The 15952-nt window shown below is 50.8% G+C and overlaps 5 protein-coding genes across 5 annotated transcripts; 4 read left to right on the top strand and 1 right to left on the bottom strand.

The window, feature by feature from the left end:
• Window positions 1–296: 296 nt before the first annotated feature.
• Window positions 297–1859, top strand: M438DRAFT_342036 (EXS-domain-containing protein). The gene is made up of 5 exons (XM_029904650.1): window positions 297–427; window positions 483–532; window positions 601–1295; window positions 1352–1674; window positions 1729–1859. The coding sequence occupies exons 1-5, from the start codon at window positions 337–339 to the stop codon at window positions 1803–1805; spliced, it is 1236 nt and encodes a 411-aa protein (XP_029764624.1). The 5' UTR covers window positions 297–336; the 3' UTR covers window positions 1806–1859.
• On the bottom strand, window positions 1535–2619 carry M438DRAFT_288703 (putative phosphoribosylglycinamide formyltransferase; the record flags this gene model as incomplete). The annotated part of the gene is made up of 1 exon (XM_029901666.1): window positions 1535–2619. The coding sequence occupies one exon, from the start codon at window positions 2617–2619 to the stop codon at window positions 1951–1953; it is 669 nt and encodes a 222-aa protein (XP_029764623.1). The 3' UTR covers window positions 1535–1950.
• Window positions 2620–2827: 208 nt separating this feature from the next.
• M438DRAFT_342034 (ARM repeat-containing protein) lies at window positions 2828–9029 on the top strand. The gene is made up of 5 exons (XM_029904649.1): window positions 2828–3164; window positions 3274–3317; window positions 3366–8091; window positions 8212–8420; window positions 8471–9029. Exons 1-5 carry the CDS (start codon window positions 2997–2999, stop codon window positions 8754–8756), a joined length of 5433 nt encoding a protein of 1810 aa, XP_029764622.1. The 5' UTR covers window positions 2828–2996; the 3' UTR covers window positions 8757–9029.
• A 1032-nt stretch (window positions 9030–10061) lies between these two features.
• On the top strand, window positions 10062–10667 carry M438DRAFT_83856 (uncharacterized protein). The gene is made up of 2 exons (XM_029910349.1): window positions 10062–10419; window positions 10489–10667. Exons 1-2 carry the CDS (start codon window positions 10116–10118, stop codon window positions 10524–10526), a joined length of 342 nt encoding a protein of 113 aa, XP_029764621.1. The 5' UTR covers window positions 10062–10115; the 3' UTR covers window positions 10527–10667.
• A 694-nt stretch (window positions 10668–11361) lies between these two features.
• Window positions 11362–14065, top strand: M438DRAFT_371368 (uncharacterized protein; the record flags this gene model as incomplete). The annotated part of the gene is made up of 7 exons (XM_029908254.1): window positions 11362–11537; window positions 11604–11622; window positions 11697–11729; window positions 11782–11902; window positions 12009–12625; window positions 12811–13572; window positions 13649–14065. The coding sequence occupies 7 exons, from the start codon at window positions 11362–11364 to the stop codon at window positions 14063–14065; spliced, it is 2145 nt and encodes a 714-aa protein (XP_029764620.1).
• Window positions 14066–15952: the final 1887 nt, after the last annotated feature.

Here is a 15952-nt window from a genome sequence, read left to right as displayed (position 1 = left end):
AGAATTGATGTCAGAAGGAAGGGACAAGAGGAGCAGGAGGGTTTGTCAAATAGGTTTGGCCGTAAACGTAACATCACCAGTTCGATGGCTGGTGAAAGAACGATGAGTATGACGACATTTCGATGTGTCCCTGACCAGATCGGCGGGGTTGCTTTATGAATCGTTTATGCACGAAGCTCTACCCCGGTTCTCAATCTCGACCACAGGGGTGTTGGCAACAAAAGCTTGCGCGGACCAACGTTGAATGTATTTTGGGACGTCCAAATTGTTGTTGCGACAGCACGCGACTCCTTGGATGTCCATCTCCTGTCCACATTCAACACAGGGTCAGCCGTCATGGATGGTGATCCGGCAGTCGAGTCGCAGCTAGATGGCTTCAGTCTGGTGCTCCCGCTTCCATACCGTGTTGCTTTGATCATCGTCTTGGGTACGCAAAGTTCCACGTAGCAGTCTTCCGTAGCAGATGTTGACTGAAGGTGCAGGTGTATGGGCATGGGGACTGAATCTACATTATCTGCACTTGATCAAGATTGTATGCGATCCCCTCTGGTACCTCACGTATATCAAGAAACTTTCCAGTCGCTCATTCGTGTCGCATAGGACGTGCCATCCCTTATTCGATATCCCGCTCGTAATTCACCCACCGAACCTCCGCATCACTTCTCGACATACCGCCTTGCAACTATCTTTACCATTCCCCTCGCTTTCTCGCTATTCCTCTTCTGGATCATCACACATGGCAACCCTGCCTCTGTCGCAAGCTGGGAAATACTCCCCAATTTATATTTGCTCATACTCGTACTCGCATTCGTTCTCCCCATCCAGCGCGCCTCTCGCAGTGGAAGATACCGTACTCTTGCTACACTCAAGCGCATCAGTATAGGCGGTCTAGCCGAAGCACACGATGGAAAATTTGGAGATGTTCTGATGGCAGATGTCTTGACGAGCTATGCAAAAGTCATGGGAGATCTATTCATCGCCCTCTACATGTTCTTTTCGTCAGGCAGAAGTTCGACCGAAAAGCCAGATCGACAGGCTGGAGGTCAATATCTGGTGCCTTGTATCATTGCCATTCCCAGCATGATACGTTTGAGACAATGTTTGATCGAGTATTTCCGAGTCCGCAAAGCCAACAAAAAGGCTGGAGGTATTGGTGCCCACGGATGGGGTGGTCAACACCTGGCCAACGCTCTCAAGTACTCCAGTGCTTTCCCTGTCATCATCCTGAGTGCTCTGATGCGAGGATATGATCCAGCCAAGATTGGCATGTCCGAGACTGGATTGTTTCGTCTATGGTGCGAACTCCCGACTTCTGACATGATTGCTAGAATTTCCACTAACTCGCCCACAGGTTGTTCTTCGTTTTCGTCAACTCCTTCTACTCATTCTACTGGGATGTCACGAAAGATTGGGACTTGTCTCTGTTCTCATCAACCAGAGAGAGAAATGACCCGGAGCATCCATGGGCTCTCCGTCGCAATCGTTACTTCCATGCCAAAGAGATGTACTATGGTGCTATCTGCATAGATCTGATGCTGCGATGCACGTGGAGCTTCAAGCTCTCTCCGCACTTGGACCATTTCAATGATTTGGAGGGCGGCATTTTCGTGATGGAATTGCTTGAGGTGCTTCGACGCTGGATCTGGATTTTCTTCCGCGTCGAGACCGAATGGGGTAAGTGTTGTTTTTGTTGCTTGTATCAAGTACCGATGGCTGACATCCGTCTAGTACGCAACACCCGTGGCCCTGCACCGGACGATATCCTCCTTGGTGACTTCTCACCCAACAAAATAGACGAGGATTGATCGTGTCTTGGAGTTTCTCGTAATGGTCGTCTTGATAGCGTTGAAGCGTGTATATAGATATTGATGCTGGGATTATACCTCCCAACCAAAAATCGTTTCTCGTTCATGTTTCCCCTCTCCCTGTTTGTGTGCCAAATTCAAGTCCTCATGATGATTGTCTCGATTTCCAGAGCGTGTCGATGGCCTTTTTCGTGCCTTGCACAATCAACTCCCACTCGTTCTCGTGGATCCTCTGCTCAAGATCGTCCTGTGATTCACCCTTGCGCATAGGGATATCTCTGGTAACAATCGGCTCTCCCATATCAACTTCCAAGATGACATAGTGGATCATGATGCCGGTCTTTTCGATCTTTCCTTCTTGGAATGCCTTGTATGCGTCATCGATGGCATGAGCTCCGTTGAACTGCCCAGGGAGTGCTGGGTGGAGATTGATGACAGGCACGCCGGCATCTTTCAAAGGCTCCAGGAAAGTGGGCGCGAGGATGTGCATCCAGCCTGCGCACACGACTATGTCGGGCTTGTCGGCCAGGACCAGCGAAGCCAAATCACGGTCGTATTCGCTTCTGGCTTGCTCGAACTTCTTGGACTCGGTCGTATCCGGGAAGCGCTTCTTGTACTCGAGCAGGTTGTGGTATGCGGTAGGGATCTGTGCCTTTTGTGCTCTTTCTAATCCGTAAGCGGCTTTCTTGTTGGATACGACACGGATGATCTCTGCATTGGGAAGAGCTGCCTTTCCGCACGCGTCTATCAGTGCTTGGAGGTTACTTCCCGACCCAGAGATCAGGACGGTCAATTTGGCCTTGGTGTTCGACATGGTTGCTGTGTGTGATGTGCGAGAAAGACTGACTGGAACAGCTCCAAGCTTGTAGAAATGCGCCAATGCGATGTCGGAGAATAATTATCTGTGAGAATAATTGTTTAGCGTCATGCGGGAAGCGGCTGCGAAGAGTCAGGGTCGCCGTTTCCCGCCAAGACACGCTTGCCTCTTTGGTTATCAATCATTTGGAAGTCCGACCACATCCAGGCAGTCGTGAGATGCGTACACTTGTGGCAACACATTTGTAGATTGTTGTTTGTCTTCAGCCTGTTCTTCTGGATCTTTCCAATCTGTCATGCTGACCAGGTGAACGACTAATACCCTCCACCTCACTTTCTCCCCTCAAACCTTCTTGCAACCACAATACCAACAGTATGGCTGCTCAACTATCGCCGGAGGCAAAGGAGCTGTCACTTGTTGGCAAGGTAGAGATGCGCATAGCTCTTGCAGATGGCGATCAGAAACTCCAAACCACTCTGAACACATATCTCGCACCTCTGCTCCTCAAACTCGCCTCTGAACATATGAGCGTTCGCAACAAGGTACGTTCACGACATCTCCATTCAGAAGTCCACACAGATTACTATCTGGTCGATGTAGCATGTCAGGGCTTGTGTTTATTTGATCTGTTTTCTGATAATTGTTCTCCAGGTCATCAGCATTTGCCAACATATCAACACTAGGATAAAGCCAGAGTATGTCTCTCTTCGGATCACTCGATGTACTTATGCTAAAAAGGACAGATCTGTCGCGCTACCAGTCGCTGCACTCGTTGAACAGTTCAAATCGAATCCCAACATTCCTTTAATTCGCCATTTTGATCTCTTGTACATACAGACTGGCATTCGCCGCATGTCATTTGTTGAGAGCACCGCCCTCTTTCCTGTTGTCCTGCAAAGTGTCGCTTCTGCTGGCAAGACATCACCAGCTCATGGCTCTCAAATGTTCAATTTGCTGCTCCAATTGCTGAAGTACTTCAAGCTTCCTCCAAGAGGTACAAAGGAAGACGAGGAGTTGCGTTCCACTCTTCAGCTCAGTGCTGAAGATACCTCGTTTTTGGCGTTCTGGTTCGGGAAGTTGATTCTGTTCTCAGTGGCCAAAGGTGGCAACACAGCTTCAATAACTTGCCCAGGTCTCAGACCAAGCGAGTATTCTTTCTTGACACTACAAAACAAGGCAGACGTTTGGAACCCCGCTTCTCCAATGGGTCTTAATCTGCTCGAGATCAAAACCAGTGTTGCCAAAGTTCTTGCAAGTGGCATGTTCACAGATGCAGAGCGCGTTCTTCCCGCCTTGTTTGCCTCGACCGAGTCGACATCGGGGATCGGCGAAGACATGCTGAAGAGAACACTACCTAGTATCCCGCTTGAAGACTCAGACTTTGTCAAGTCCCTGTACACCCTGTATTTCGGGGACGAAGGTATTGACTCGTTGAAAAGGGTTCGAGTGCCTCTACAACTGAAGATCCTTGGACTGTTTGCCAAATCAACAATCAGCACAACCTTCACCGAACAAATCGTCAGACTCGTCAACGATGGCATCGCAAGCTCAGATAGCGACAGTCCTTCTTCACTTGGAAGAGAAGCGACAAAACTTCGCGCTGCCATCTTTGTCTATATCAACTTCGTTTCTCGATTGGGTAGCGAAGAGAGTCTTTACGCCATTGCTCCACGGGTTCTTGGAAGACTACGTGAATACATTGAAGGCCAGAGTTGGCCAAGAGCTAGTCAGAACGAAGATCTTGTCTCCCGTGGCTATGCTTACGAGGTAATCGGACTGCTGGCCAAAGCTGGCCCGAAAGACCTGGTCGTTGAACCAAATCTGGACATCTTACGTTGGCTTTTTGAATCTCTGGCTCTGGACACAGCTTCAAGCTCGGTCACTGTCAGCATCGAGGAGTCACTCTCCAGTATGCTCGGGGCGTTCGCAAAACACGGAGATTTGGAGACCGCGACTAGTCTCGAGAATCTTCTGATCGATCAGATGTACAGGTCCGGAACACCCGATCGTCGCAGCACTCGCTATGTTGCTGTGCGATACGCAAATCGCTGCCTTCCTTATGCATCTGTAAAGGCTCGTTGGGTCAACTTACTAGCAATTGCTGCCGAGTCCGTCGACCGCCAAGAAGTCACCGAGGAGGGCAGACGTGGACTCAGTCCATACTGGTACCGAATGCTTAATGGTTCTGTTGGCACATCACAAACAGACGAGAGTGTCAAGTTTCCTCCCTTCCAAGATTTGATGAACTACGTATTCTACGAGTTGGCGACAGACATCTCGGGCTCCTCTAACAACCGCGACCCGTTGAGAGCAGTTCAGCAGCTTCTCCAAAGACACTCTGCCGCTTTCATAGATACCATCAAATACTGTCGACGTGTTTTCATGCATGACGCTCTGTCCACCAGTACCACACAGGTCAAGCTGGATGCTGACTGGGAGTACAAGTTCGACACTGCTATTGAGAATGACGAGCAGATTCGTCATACTGTCAAGGCACGTATTGCTCAGGTCGCTACTGAGGGACACGACGCTGCCACACGTCTTCAACTGCTGTTGCAGGCATTCTCCGTGAGCGTGTTGGTCACCGAGGGTAGCAAGATCAAGGTTGATGATGCAGACAAGTTGTTCTTAGACTTGTGTGCTCTCAGTCCCGACTCTTTGGTGGAAACAGTAGCTCCCCAGTTTGCGGGGCTTCTCCCTTCAATCTTCTCGAACAAGCTTACCACCAGACAATCTGCTGCCCATGCCTTTGGTCTACTCGCTTCCCATCCTAAGAACCAAAGTGAGCGTCCAGGAGAAGTGTTAGAGGCTATTCAACAGCTCTTGACCAAGACTTCATCTTGGCAAGAGGCCGTGGGTGCTGCAGCTAACCAGGTCCATGGTGCTGTTTCAGCCTTGGGCTTCTTCTACAGCAGATATGCTTTACGAGATGGCAATGACTTTCAGTCTTCAGCTCCATTCGGAGAGTATGTCTCTAATGCCGCTGAGATCCTGCTCAAATCCACAGACAAAATCTTGCAAGAATCCAGCTATAACGCACTCGGCGATTTGTGTCTGTTCCAGGCAGTCAAGCCAGCTGTCTTTGAGAAGCTAGGCGGCTTCAAAGCCATAATTGACAAGACTGCGGATATCGCTAAATCAGGTAGTGAGAGTGCAGCTCTGGCTGTCGGACAGATGGCCACTATTCTTGAAGAGTCAACAACCGAAACAACTTCTGACGAGAAATCGCTTCTTGAGCATACCTCCGAGCGTTTGCATCAACTTCACGACATTCGGCAGGCCGAGACACACTTCTCCGTAGGCGAAGCTCTGAGTTACGCTGCAGTCGGGTGGAGATCAAAGGCTCTCATCCATCGAATTGATGTAGAGTCTTCGATGCCGACTGGACCCGAACGGACCGACGCACTGCGCAAACTGCTTCACAGAACACTTGAAGACTGCAAACAGACTAAGCCCTCACTCAAAAAGGCATCAGTTATCTGGCTGCTCTGTTTTGTGCAATTCTGTGGTCACCTGGAAGAAGTACAGAGTCAGCTAGCTGCTTGCCAGGTCGCTTTCAAGAAGTGTCTTTCTGATCGTGACGAATTGGTTCAGGAGACAGCTTCTCGCGGGCTTGGTCTTGTCTACGAGAAGGGTGACAGAAACTTGAAGGATGACCTGGTCAGAGACCTTATTGGATCATTCTCTTCTGACAACAAAGCCCAGCTAGCTGGAAGTGTCACTGCCGAGACGCAACTTTTCGAGCCTGGAGCACTTCCCACTGGTGACGGATCTGTGACCACGTACAAAGATATTATGAGTCTCGCCGCAGAGGTCGGCGACTCCAGTCTGGTCTACCGCTTCATGTCTCTTGCATCCAGCAATGCCATCTGGTCGAGCAGAGCTGCATTTGGCAGATTTGGCCTCAGCAATGTCTTGTCGGATTCTAGTGTTGACGGATACCTTGCCAGTAACCCGAAGTTATACCCCAAGCTCTATCGATACCGATTCGATCCCAATCCCAACGTCCAGAGGTCTATGACCGATATCTGGAACGCATTGGTAAAAGACTCTACAGCAACGATCGACTCCCACTTCGATGCCATAATGGATGATCTGCTACTGAACATTCTCGGCAAAGAATGGCGAGTGCGTCAGGCTTCATGCGCTGCAATCGGCGATCTTGTACAAGGCCGACCTCTGGACAGATACGAGAAATATCTCGAGAAGATCTGGAGTGTTTGCTTCAAGGTGCTCGATGACATCAAAGAATCTGTCAGAGCTGCAGCAGCTTCGCTGGCTCGCGTATTGACGGGCATCCTCACAAGGTCGCTTGAGGCAGATACCATGGCCTCAAAGAATGCTGCAGTATTGCTCAAAAACGTGTTACCTTTCCTCATGTCCACCTCTGGCATCGAGTCTAGCGCGGAAGAAGTCCAGAGCTTCTCTTTGCATACTTTACTCGAGATTATCAAAAAGGCCAGCGGCAAGATTCTGCGACCCTTTATTCCTGAGTTAGTTGAACGTCTGGTGGGTCTTCTGAGTATCCTCGAACCACAAGCTGTCAACTATCTGCATCTCAATGCAAGCAAGTACAACCTCACCGAACAGAAAATTGACGACATCCGATTGTCAAGCATTCGCAGCAGTCCCCTGATGGAAGCTATCGAACGATGCCTGGACTTGCTCGATGACGCTTCGATGGAACAACTTCAACCTCGTCTCGAGGCTGCCATGAAGGGCGCAGTAGGTCTGCCTTCGAAGGTTGGCTGTAGTCGTATTCTGGTCTCGCTCAGTACACGCCATAACGTTCTCTTCAAGCCTTATGCCGATCAATTCCTGAGGCTCATTGAGAGACAGGTGATCGATCGCAACGAAACAGTATCCAGTTCTTACGCTGCTTCATCAGGTTACGTCGCTCGCGGCGCATCTGACAAGCAGATACTCCGTCTAGCCACATTTGCTAGAAAGCTGTACTTCGAGAGCGAAGGAGACCGCGAACAAGCAATCCCACGCCAAAGCATTGCGGCTGCTGAGATCGTGCAAGCAATCTCGAAGCATGCTAACGACAGATTCAACTCCCTGGCAGCCGACTTCCTTCCTTTCATCTTCTTCGGCAAGCATGATTCTCATGATCAGGTCAAGGAGATATTCCGCAACACATGGGAGGATAATGTCGGGGGTAGTCGTGCCATCGCACTCTACCTGAAGGAGATCCTGTCAATGGCGCAGGAGCACATGGACTCGCCACAATGGGTGATCAAGCATACAGCAGCGCGATCGGTGGCAGATGCCACAACTGCTCTTGCCTCAATGAGTAGTGGATTCGACGCTACAACCAGCCAATTGATATGGCCTGTTCTAGAGAAGGCGCTCAGCGGAAAGACCTGGGACGGCAAGGAGGCGGTACTCTATGCTTTCGCCAAGTTCGTGGAAACCACCAAGCATGTCTGGTCAGCCGAGGATGGCGTTGCGAAAACATTCGTGAAGGTAAGTGACGTCTCTCCCTCTAGCAAGCGCTTGAGCCGCGCATTGTGCCCTCTTTGCATCTACCGATCGCCGGACGGGACCGAGATTGTCTATTAGATTTACTGACGTGATCTACAATAGATTATTCTACGAGAAGCTAAACGACAGAATGTGACGTACCGTCCTCACGCTATCAAGTGTCTAGGCCTCGTGGCCGCGAACCGGGAAGACCTTGAACTGTTCAATGCCATGTGCGATGTGATCAGGTCCGTGTTCACTGACATAGTGGACACCGAGAACGAGGATAGCATGGACGTGGACAACGGTATTGGAGCCGGCGACAAGGATTCGTGAGTGACGTCCGACCAACGGTTTCGCTTAAAGCTAATTGACATCGCAGACGGGAGAGCACTATTGTCAACGGCGTCGAAGCGCTGTGTAGACCCTTTGACGGTACGGATGTGGCTTGGAAGGGAGACCAGAAGCTCGTGGAAAAGAGGTTGGACCATGTCTTGGGCACCCTGCAGATATTGCAGCCGATGCGGCCCGAGGGACACGCGAGTCTACGAAAGACGATGGAAAAGGCCAAAGCGAGTTTGTTGACATGTCTGCAAGGAGAGTTCGACAACGACGATTTGGGACGCGACTTACGCCGCCGGATTGAGGGGCTGGGGACGACGACGTAGTGGTGACATTATTACTATCTACGTCTGGACGAGTAACCGAGCGCCACTGGACCTTAGTATCGAAAGAGGTCAATACAACTGTGAATTGCTGCATACCGACTAGGTTCGTGCTACCCTAACACGTGAGAATTAGAGGAAGGGAGAGCAGGAATTTTGGAGTCATGCAAGCCACTTCAGCCATGCACAACAGCAACTCCGAGGGGCTGTAGCGTAGAAGATTGCGACCATTGCAGCAGCAGTGTGTCGGACGTTGTCCTCAAGAAGCAGAAAAAGGGTCGTCGGTTCTATCCGCTAGTTTGGTTTATCCTAACTCAACCAAGTAATTCCGCCCCGACACGCACGTTGGACCTCGTGGAACCCCAATCATGCCAAGTTTCGTCGACGACTCGACGTCTGCCGGCCCCGTCAAAACCTTCCATTGAAAACTGAAGTCTATCCGCTCGCGGTTTGAGCGATGCTTAGTCTGTGATGACGATGGTTTCGAGCTCCAACACATGGCGGCAGTTGCGTTCTGCACGACATCATCTCTCGACCTTGGGCAAGCCGGCGGGGCAGGGCGGTGGTCCCTCGCGACGGGGCCTCTCGACGGCGGGGCATGGTCTCCAGGGCGATCATGAAGTGCTGTACGACTGTTGTTCCAAGCGCTTCCGCCGGCGAGTCCCATTGTGAAGCGTGCTCACATCGTCATTTTGCAGGACGCATGCCCTTGGATGATTGCAGCTCAACAATATTCGGCATCCCTCTGTAGAGTTTCCCGGGGGCTTTGCCCGAGGCAGAAAGGAACCTCAATCCTTCGTCTTATTAATGGTACCTTGGCTGTCTGAGCCGCATCTTCACGGGGCCGCGAGCGCATGTTTGTATGCGCCTACATTGCGTCTAGCTAGCGCTGCAAGCGATTGTACCACCGGCATGGACATGTGGCTGCAGGTAGATTTTCAGGGCGAGCTTTGACAGACCAGCGAACATTCTCTAGGAGGTATCAAGAAGCAATAGGGTCGTCGCTTCCGTCGCTTACCCAATCACAATTTCCGTACACAACCGTTCCTGTCTTTACCGGCAAAGGGCGCCGTCAAATGACGAGATGACATCTGAACCTTGCGGTGTTGCACCGTTGCGAGTGCGTGCACCCGGGGTCGTGGTCCAATATACTCGGCCCGTATGATCCGCCACGGATTCGCATTATGAGAATCGGATTCCTGGGTCGGCTGGTCGCGGTCTGCTCCTGTCAAGCTGTCGTCAAGGCATCTCAGAGGGAAGTATGGCTTCGGGGAGCACGGGTGATCATATGTCGAGGTATGCCCGGGCAGACAATCGAGCAATCTCATTGTCGCAAGTCACGATCTCATTTGGTCGGCCGTAATGCTAACTTTAGTCGAACCTCTTTTTAACGTCGACGTCGTTGTGTCTTTACTAGTGTCAACCGTTATTGCTTCCTCGGTATGCACACGCGCGAACCGGAAGTCTCCGAATTGGGCATCTCCTACTTTGTCCAACGGGATGATCCATGATCCATCAGCTTCCGTTCTAGGGTCCGATACGCTCCTGCCGCGCGAACGGGGTTCTATACCACAGTACATTCGACAATCCCATCCTTATTGCAGTCACTTTGCGGCAGTTCCTGGGCACGAGCGCGGATCCGACGAAATAAACTTAGTGGGAATTGGTGAGCTACACTACGCTGATACCTATACATCTGTTGCGCCTCGGTGTTGACATCATCTCTGAATAATAGATGACAATGTTGATCAAACATTGACCGCCTACATATAGAGAGATATTCTGGAAAGGGGAGGTCAAGCGAGAAAAAACTCAACCCTAGATACCCACATCTGCCAAGGGCTTTTCTACAAGACGTTCTTACCAACTTGTTGAGTGTCTCTGACCTTCGTGGCTGCCACGTTTTGGAGCTAGAATTACGCTAGAAGCGAATACATGTCGGCGGTGCTGAGCCTGTTAGAATTATCTTCATTTCACATGGAACGCTTAGACTCGACAGCAGCGCTAGCACCAACTTCCTTCTCTGCACAGTGCGAGATGCATCACCGTCCGGCATGACATCCCCAGTCCTGATTTCCTGGACCGTTTATGGCTCGTCCCTTGTTCGTGCCTCAGCACTCGCGATTGCCTCCATCTAGTGTCTCCTCCACAAAAGCCATACTCGCTTTGATCCTAATACAGTCCGAAACTCTTTAAAGCTAAACTAGTAGGATCAAAGCGGAAAGCAAAACCCTGGCACTTTCCCACACACACGGCGCCGCGTGCGTCTTGTCTTTTTGCCTTTGTCCTTATATCATCCAATCCTCCGACCCTGCGGTGCCCGCTCTCCGTCGGCTCGCTAACCTCGCTGCCTTCTGTACTCTGCTCTTGCCAGTCTGTATGTCTCTTGAAACTTCGTGGTCACTGCTTCTGGATTGCTCCATATCGCCATCTCTTATTGGCTTGCTGGGTCGGCACGACGCTCCTATACTTGGATTTTCCCAAGCTGCCCCGCTAAAAGCTGCTCCTGCTCCTGCTAATACTACTCTCTGTTGTTGCCGTTTCCCTTGACTAAGAAAGGTCTTGATTTTGTGTACCGGTACCCGAATATCAATGTCTTGTTGCCTCGATGCAACATCGAAGACCTGATGCTTCTTCGAACGCTAGAAACCAGCTTCCACCTCTAGCACCTCGAGGCCAGCAGCCTGTTACTGCTACTTCTGCCAATGCGGAAACAGAATCTGCTGGTGGGAGTACTTCTTCGACGCGGCCGAGATTATCGCACCGCTCGAGGGCCGGCTGTTGGTAATTCACCTTTCCCCCTGTCAAACACAAGAAATTCGGACAATTGCTGATTCGATACTCTTGAAGGACATGCAGAAAGCGAAAGGTGTGTTTGCTCCAATGGTTGAGGACACGAAGGCCTCTACCGCAATAGGAACGATCGACTGACAAGAAGCCCAGGTCAAGTGCGATGAGACTCATCCACGATGTGGTGTAAGATATATGTAATGAACCACTGCAGAGAAACCTGACTGACCTTTTATAGCCTTGTACGCGCCTGAACAAGGAATGCGATTGGGAGTTCCGCTGGAAGTTCGACGATGTCACGCAAAACACACAAAACAAGTACTCCAACGTATCAACAACTGGCAATGCTGTCTGGGATCGTGAGTAACCTCTATCCCTTCCATATACCATGAATGTGGTATCAAAAAATCTATCTTCCCCCCTCCGAGGACCACAATCTTGAGGACCACGGCTAATGGTTTCTAGCACGAGCGCCTCGGACAAGCCTGGGAAGTAGGAGATCACAATCACCCTCATACGACGACCTTCCGTCATTCTCCGAATTGACAAACGATGAGGATCGAGAAAGGAAAGCCGAATCTCAGATGCCTGGTACTTTCAACGTTGTCGTCAACCCTGAAAGCTTTGCTGGCCTTCCGGAGTATGGATTGCTCGGCACACCACGACCACGGAAGACTAGTATTCGCTCCGGTCGTAACAGCTGGGACAGTCACATGTCCACAGAAGCTTCAAGAAACAGAGCTAGAACTAACCTTTCGAGCGGCGATCCCAATGTCGTGGTGTTGGCCAAGTTTGAAGACGCTCCATTAACACTACCAAGCCTGGCAACCTTCCCTGTGGATAGAAGGACCAGCCTACCGGAGAACCTCCACTCTCTGAATCTCACTGGAAGCTCTCGAGGATCAAGTTTACCGTCTGCGCGGCGGAACGATTCAGTCACTCAAGGGCTTCGAGACGAGAGACTCATGGTCCACTATAGAGGTTTCATCTCGAAGCGCATCTTCCCACTTGGCAAAAACCTGCTCGTTGACCGACCGATGCAGGAGGACCCTATTGTCGCTGAAGCCAGGGACTTTCCTCCTGTAAGTTGCAAATTTCCGCGTTGCCTTGTTGCCATATCTCTGGAGCCAGATATCTGGAGTAGCCGTTAGATCACACCACGACGTAGCAAGTCTATCTGCCTGATTGGCCTGTCGAGCTTGTAACAGGCTTCAGAGATCATGCGCACCTGGCTGTCAGTTCATGGACCCCGCTAACGTCATATTAGCTATACCATGCCATATGCGCAGTCTCACTACTCAGTCTAGCACTCAAGGGTCAACAACAACTCTTGACAGAGGCCTTCCAACACTATCACCAAGCTATATCCTCCAGCTTATCTTCGCCCTCCGATCTACATTCCGACCGCCTCCTGTATCTACACTTCTTACTGCTGATCTACGACATCAGCTATGCCACCCAAGGGTCAAGCAACCCCCAAGAAGTCTTCAACATGAACATGTGGGAGCACCATATCCAACATCTGATCAGAATCGCCCAACACCGCAAAGGCCAATCCAATGGGATCTTGCAAGCCTATCTCCTCTGGTATGTGCTGTACCTGGACAAACAAGCCTGTCTTTCAGGAAACGGCAACGGAGATTTCGTCCGCGCCTTCCTCACAAACGACCTGACGATGCCCGACTGGAACCGCATATTCTCCGGTTTCGACATCACACAACCAACCGGAGTCTACCGCGGCGAAGACACCAGCGCCCATCGCGATGTCTTCGAATTCGCCAACCAAGTCTGCATCCAAGGTGCAAAACTGTGTCAACTATCACTCAAGATGCGCGCTGAGGCAGCGGTGCAAGATATACACGGACCCCAAGGAAGTCAGATCATGGCCGCACGCATCCAGCAGGTCGCACAGTACCAAAACGAGCTCTACGCAGCATGGCACCGCTACTGCCCCTCCTACCTCTTCCAACCGAACGCCGAATACGCAACCGCCCAACTCCCCCTCATGGCCCGCATATTCCTCGACTTCGTAAGTGCTATTCCTGTTCTTGCTATTCGTCACCCCCTTTTTCGATTGTCTTCGTCTGACTCTCTTCATTCTATAGGCACAACTTCAATTCTCCACATGGGTGGTCTACTCAAACAGCTCCCTCTATCCCTCCCAACCTTTCCACTTGACTCCCACCCAGCGCGCCGAAACCCGTCTACACAGTCTCAAAATCCTCTCCGTCGCCGATTCCGCAGTCACACTCCAAAACTATGATCAACATCAATTGGTCTTCCCCATCTTCGTCGCTGGGTTCGCAAGCCCTGATATGGAGACGAAGAGCAGAGCGATCGCTCTCATGAGGGTTATGGAAGGAACAGGGATCTCGAGGAATGCCACTAGGAGTAGGGAACTATTAGGGGCAGTGTACGAGGAAATGAGGGTGAGGGAGATGAGCGGTGGGAGAGCCGAAGAGGTGGATTGGATCGAGGTTGCGAGGGCAAAGGGCATGGGTGTGGTCAACTTTGGGCTTTGAGAGAGATGCTAGAAAAGCATATCATGCTCGTTTGCTATCATTGCCTATCCCCTATGCTCGACGATCGCCTGGATCGAGAAGAAAGAGGAGGTCAAACACAACAATCGAGACAGGTCATCCTGCCGCACTTTACGAAGATGAGACCACACACAATGTTTTCAAGCAAAGCAAAGGAAGAGGAGGAAAAGAGTCACGGTCACGAAAACTGGCATGGAGGTTTCATTGTCATCCCGAAAAAAAGCGTCTTGTTTCTGATCTTCTATTCTGTTTTACCATATTCTTTTTCTGATTTTTTTTCCCTGTCACATCTGTTTGTTAATCCCACAGCGAGGCGTTTATTGTTCCCAATCTCTTTTCTCCTTTACGGAGCCAAGAAGATTTGGAACAGGGTGGTACTTTGTTTTCATTCTGTTCATGAGCACGTTTCCTCTGTGTTCTTCTCCTTGGGAGAGTATCCCTCGGGCATCCTTTCTCCTCATTTGGAAAGGCGCTTGCCACATACGTGTACGTATTCATGGAATTGACTCCAAGCTGATGTTTCGTGTGCACCTTCCTGCCAGCAAATCGTGACGTTGGAATAGTTTGGGATCGTGCTTCGTACCGCTAGTGGAAAAGCCGTTACGACAGGTGGGAAGTGTCTCAGACCCCTCAAGTGTTTCGCCATGACCTCGTGTTGCTTCGATAAGGTTATACAAACAGGCACCGACCCACGCGGCCACATGCACGTCTCGACAACACCGAGCAGAAATGCTTGAAGTGGTTGTGGGTGTTAAGCTTTTTTTGCTCTTCGTGCTGCTTGAAATTTGACACACCTTTCGCTTTTTGCCTAAATGAACGTGCGGTGGAAGGGTGGGATGTTGTATGTCGCTTTGCGTAACGTAGCTATTCTAGCTTTGGTGTTGTGCATGTTCTGATCCTTGCTTCTTGGATCATCAGAGAGGGAGGTAAATTTCGGCGCCCTCGGCCACGGATGCAACTGCCGAGTTCGCATGTGAGTGGTGCGGTGGTTGGTATGTCGGCATAATGCATCATTGGCTCGGTGTTGGTAGGGCGTCCTCGGCGTTCAGGCACTATCTTGAGAGGCCAGTCATCAACAGTCGGGCGTTCTTGTCCTTCTTTCAAGGTTTGTTGAGAGATGGTCGCCGAGGAGCTCAGGTGTTCCAGAGCCTGTCGATCGGAAAGTATGCCCTGTATTCGGATCTTGAAGAGGTGAAGATGTTTGAGGCTCGAGCAAGGTTGAACTGGGAATAAGCGGTGAGGGGGGGCTTTTCGATGGTCATTGAATGCCCAAGGTGCGTAAAAGCAGCCAATAGACAGACTCGATGAGGACATATGTGGAGATGGTGGTGTTCAAACCTCGACAACGGATTGATCTGATGGATGATTTGACATGCTACCCGCCGGGTATCGTAGTCTATTGCAGTCGAGGTCATCGAGGTTGTGTTGAAAACGACGATCCCATTCGACATCCGCAAGTGCTTCGTGCGTAACAGTCCAGCACGAGCACTTGGACGAGCCGCAGGGTCTTGTTGCGTCCGTGAGTCCTGGTTTTGCCGAAGTAATCAAGGCATGGATCGGAGGTGTGAGTAGAGAGGTAGAATCCTACAGGTTGGGATCTGTACGAGAGACGCAAAGTGCCAGGAGCTGAGAGCGAAGATAGGAGGCTCGACACGCAGGGGCCATTGACATGCCTGTCGATCATTTGGCAGTCTGCTGATGCTCTTCCAAGTTCTATGTCAAGCCACGATCCCGAAGACCAAGGGTCTACGGAGTATCTCGAGTAGAATAGGAGAGAGCTCCGCCACAAGGTCGCTGGTCAATTGAAGCATTGATCAATAATGCGAACGGAGGTTGTACCGGATAACGGAGAGGTATGGTTGAATATTG

The sequence above is a fragment of the Aureobasidium pullulans genome, assembly GCF_000721785.1.
Source record: "Aureobasidium pullulans EXF-150 unplaced genomic scaffold scaffold_2, whole genome shotgun sequence".
In the NCBI taxonomy this organism is placed as follows: Eukaryota; Fungi; Ascomycota; class Dothideomycetes; order Dothideales; family Saccotheciaceae; genus Aureobasidium; species Aureobasidium pullulans.
Note: the sequence above shows the minus strand (reverse complement) of the source record. Positions and strands in the feature narration are given on the sequence as shown.

What these genes read in the sequence shown, in the direction of transcription:
- M438DRAFT_342036 (XM_029904650.1), top strand. Translation starts at nt 337, where the DNA reads ATGGATGGTGATCCGGCAGTCGAGTCGCAGCTAGATGGCTTCAGTCTG. An exon ending in ACTGGATTGTTTCGTCTATG is followed by an intron (nt 1,296 to 1,351) that starts GTGCGAACTCCC and finishes ACTCGCCCACAG; the next exon opens with GTTGTTCTTCGTTTTCGTCA. An exon ending in CCGCGTCGAGACCGAATGGG is followed by an intron (nt 1,675 to 1,728) that starts GTAAGTGTTGTT and finishes ACATCCGTCTAG; the next exon opens with TACGCAACACCCGTGGCCCT.
- M438DRAFT_342034 (XM_029904649.1), top strand. Translation starts at nt 2,997, where the DNA reads ATGGCTGCTCAACTATCGCCGGAGGCAAAGGAGCTGTCACTTGTTGGC. An exon ending in AACACTAGGATAAAGCCAGA is followed by an intron (nt 3,318 to 3,365) that starts GTATGTCTCTCT and finishes TAAAAAGGACAG; the next exon opens with ATCTGTCGCGCTACCAGTCG. An exon ending in TTGCGAAAACATTCGTGAAG is followed by an intron (nt 8,092 to 8,211) that starts GTAAGTGACGTC and finishes GATCTACAATAG; the next exon opens with ATTATTCTACGAGAAGCTAA.
- M438DRAFT_83856 (XM_029910349.1), top strand. Translation starts at nt 10,116, where the DNA reads ATGCTAACTTTAGTCGAACCTCTTTTTAACGTCGACGTCGTTGTGTCT. An exon ending in AATAAACTTAGTGGGAATTG is followed by an intron (nt 10,420 to 10,488) that starts GTGAGCTACACT and finishes TCTGAATAATAG; the next exon opens with ATGACAATGTTGATCAAACA.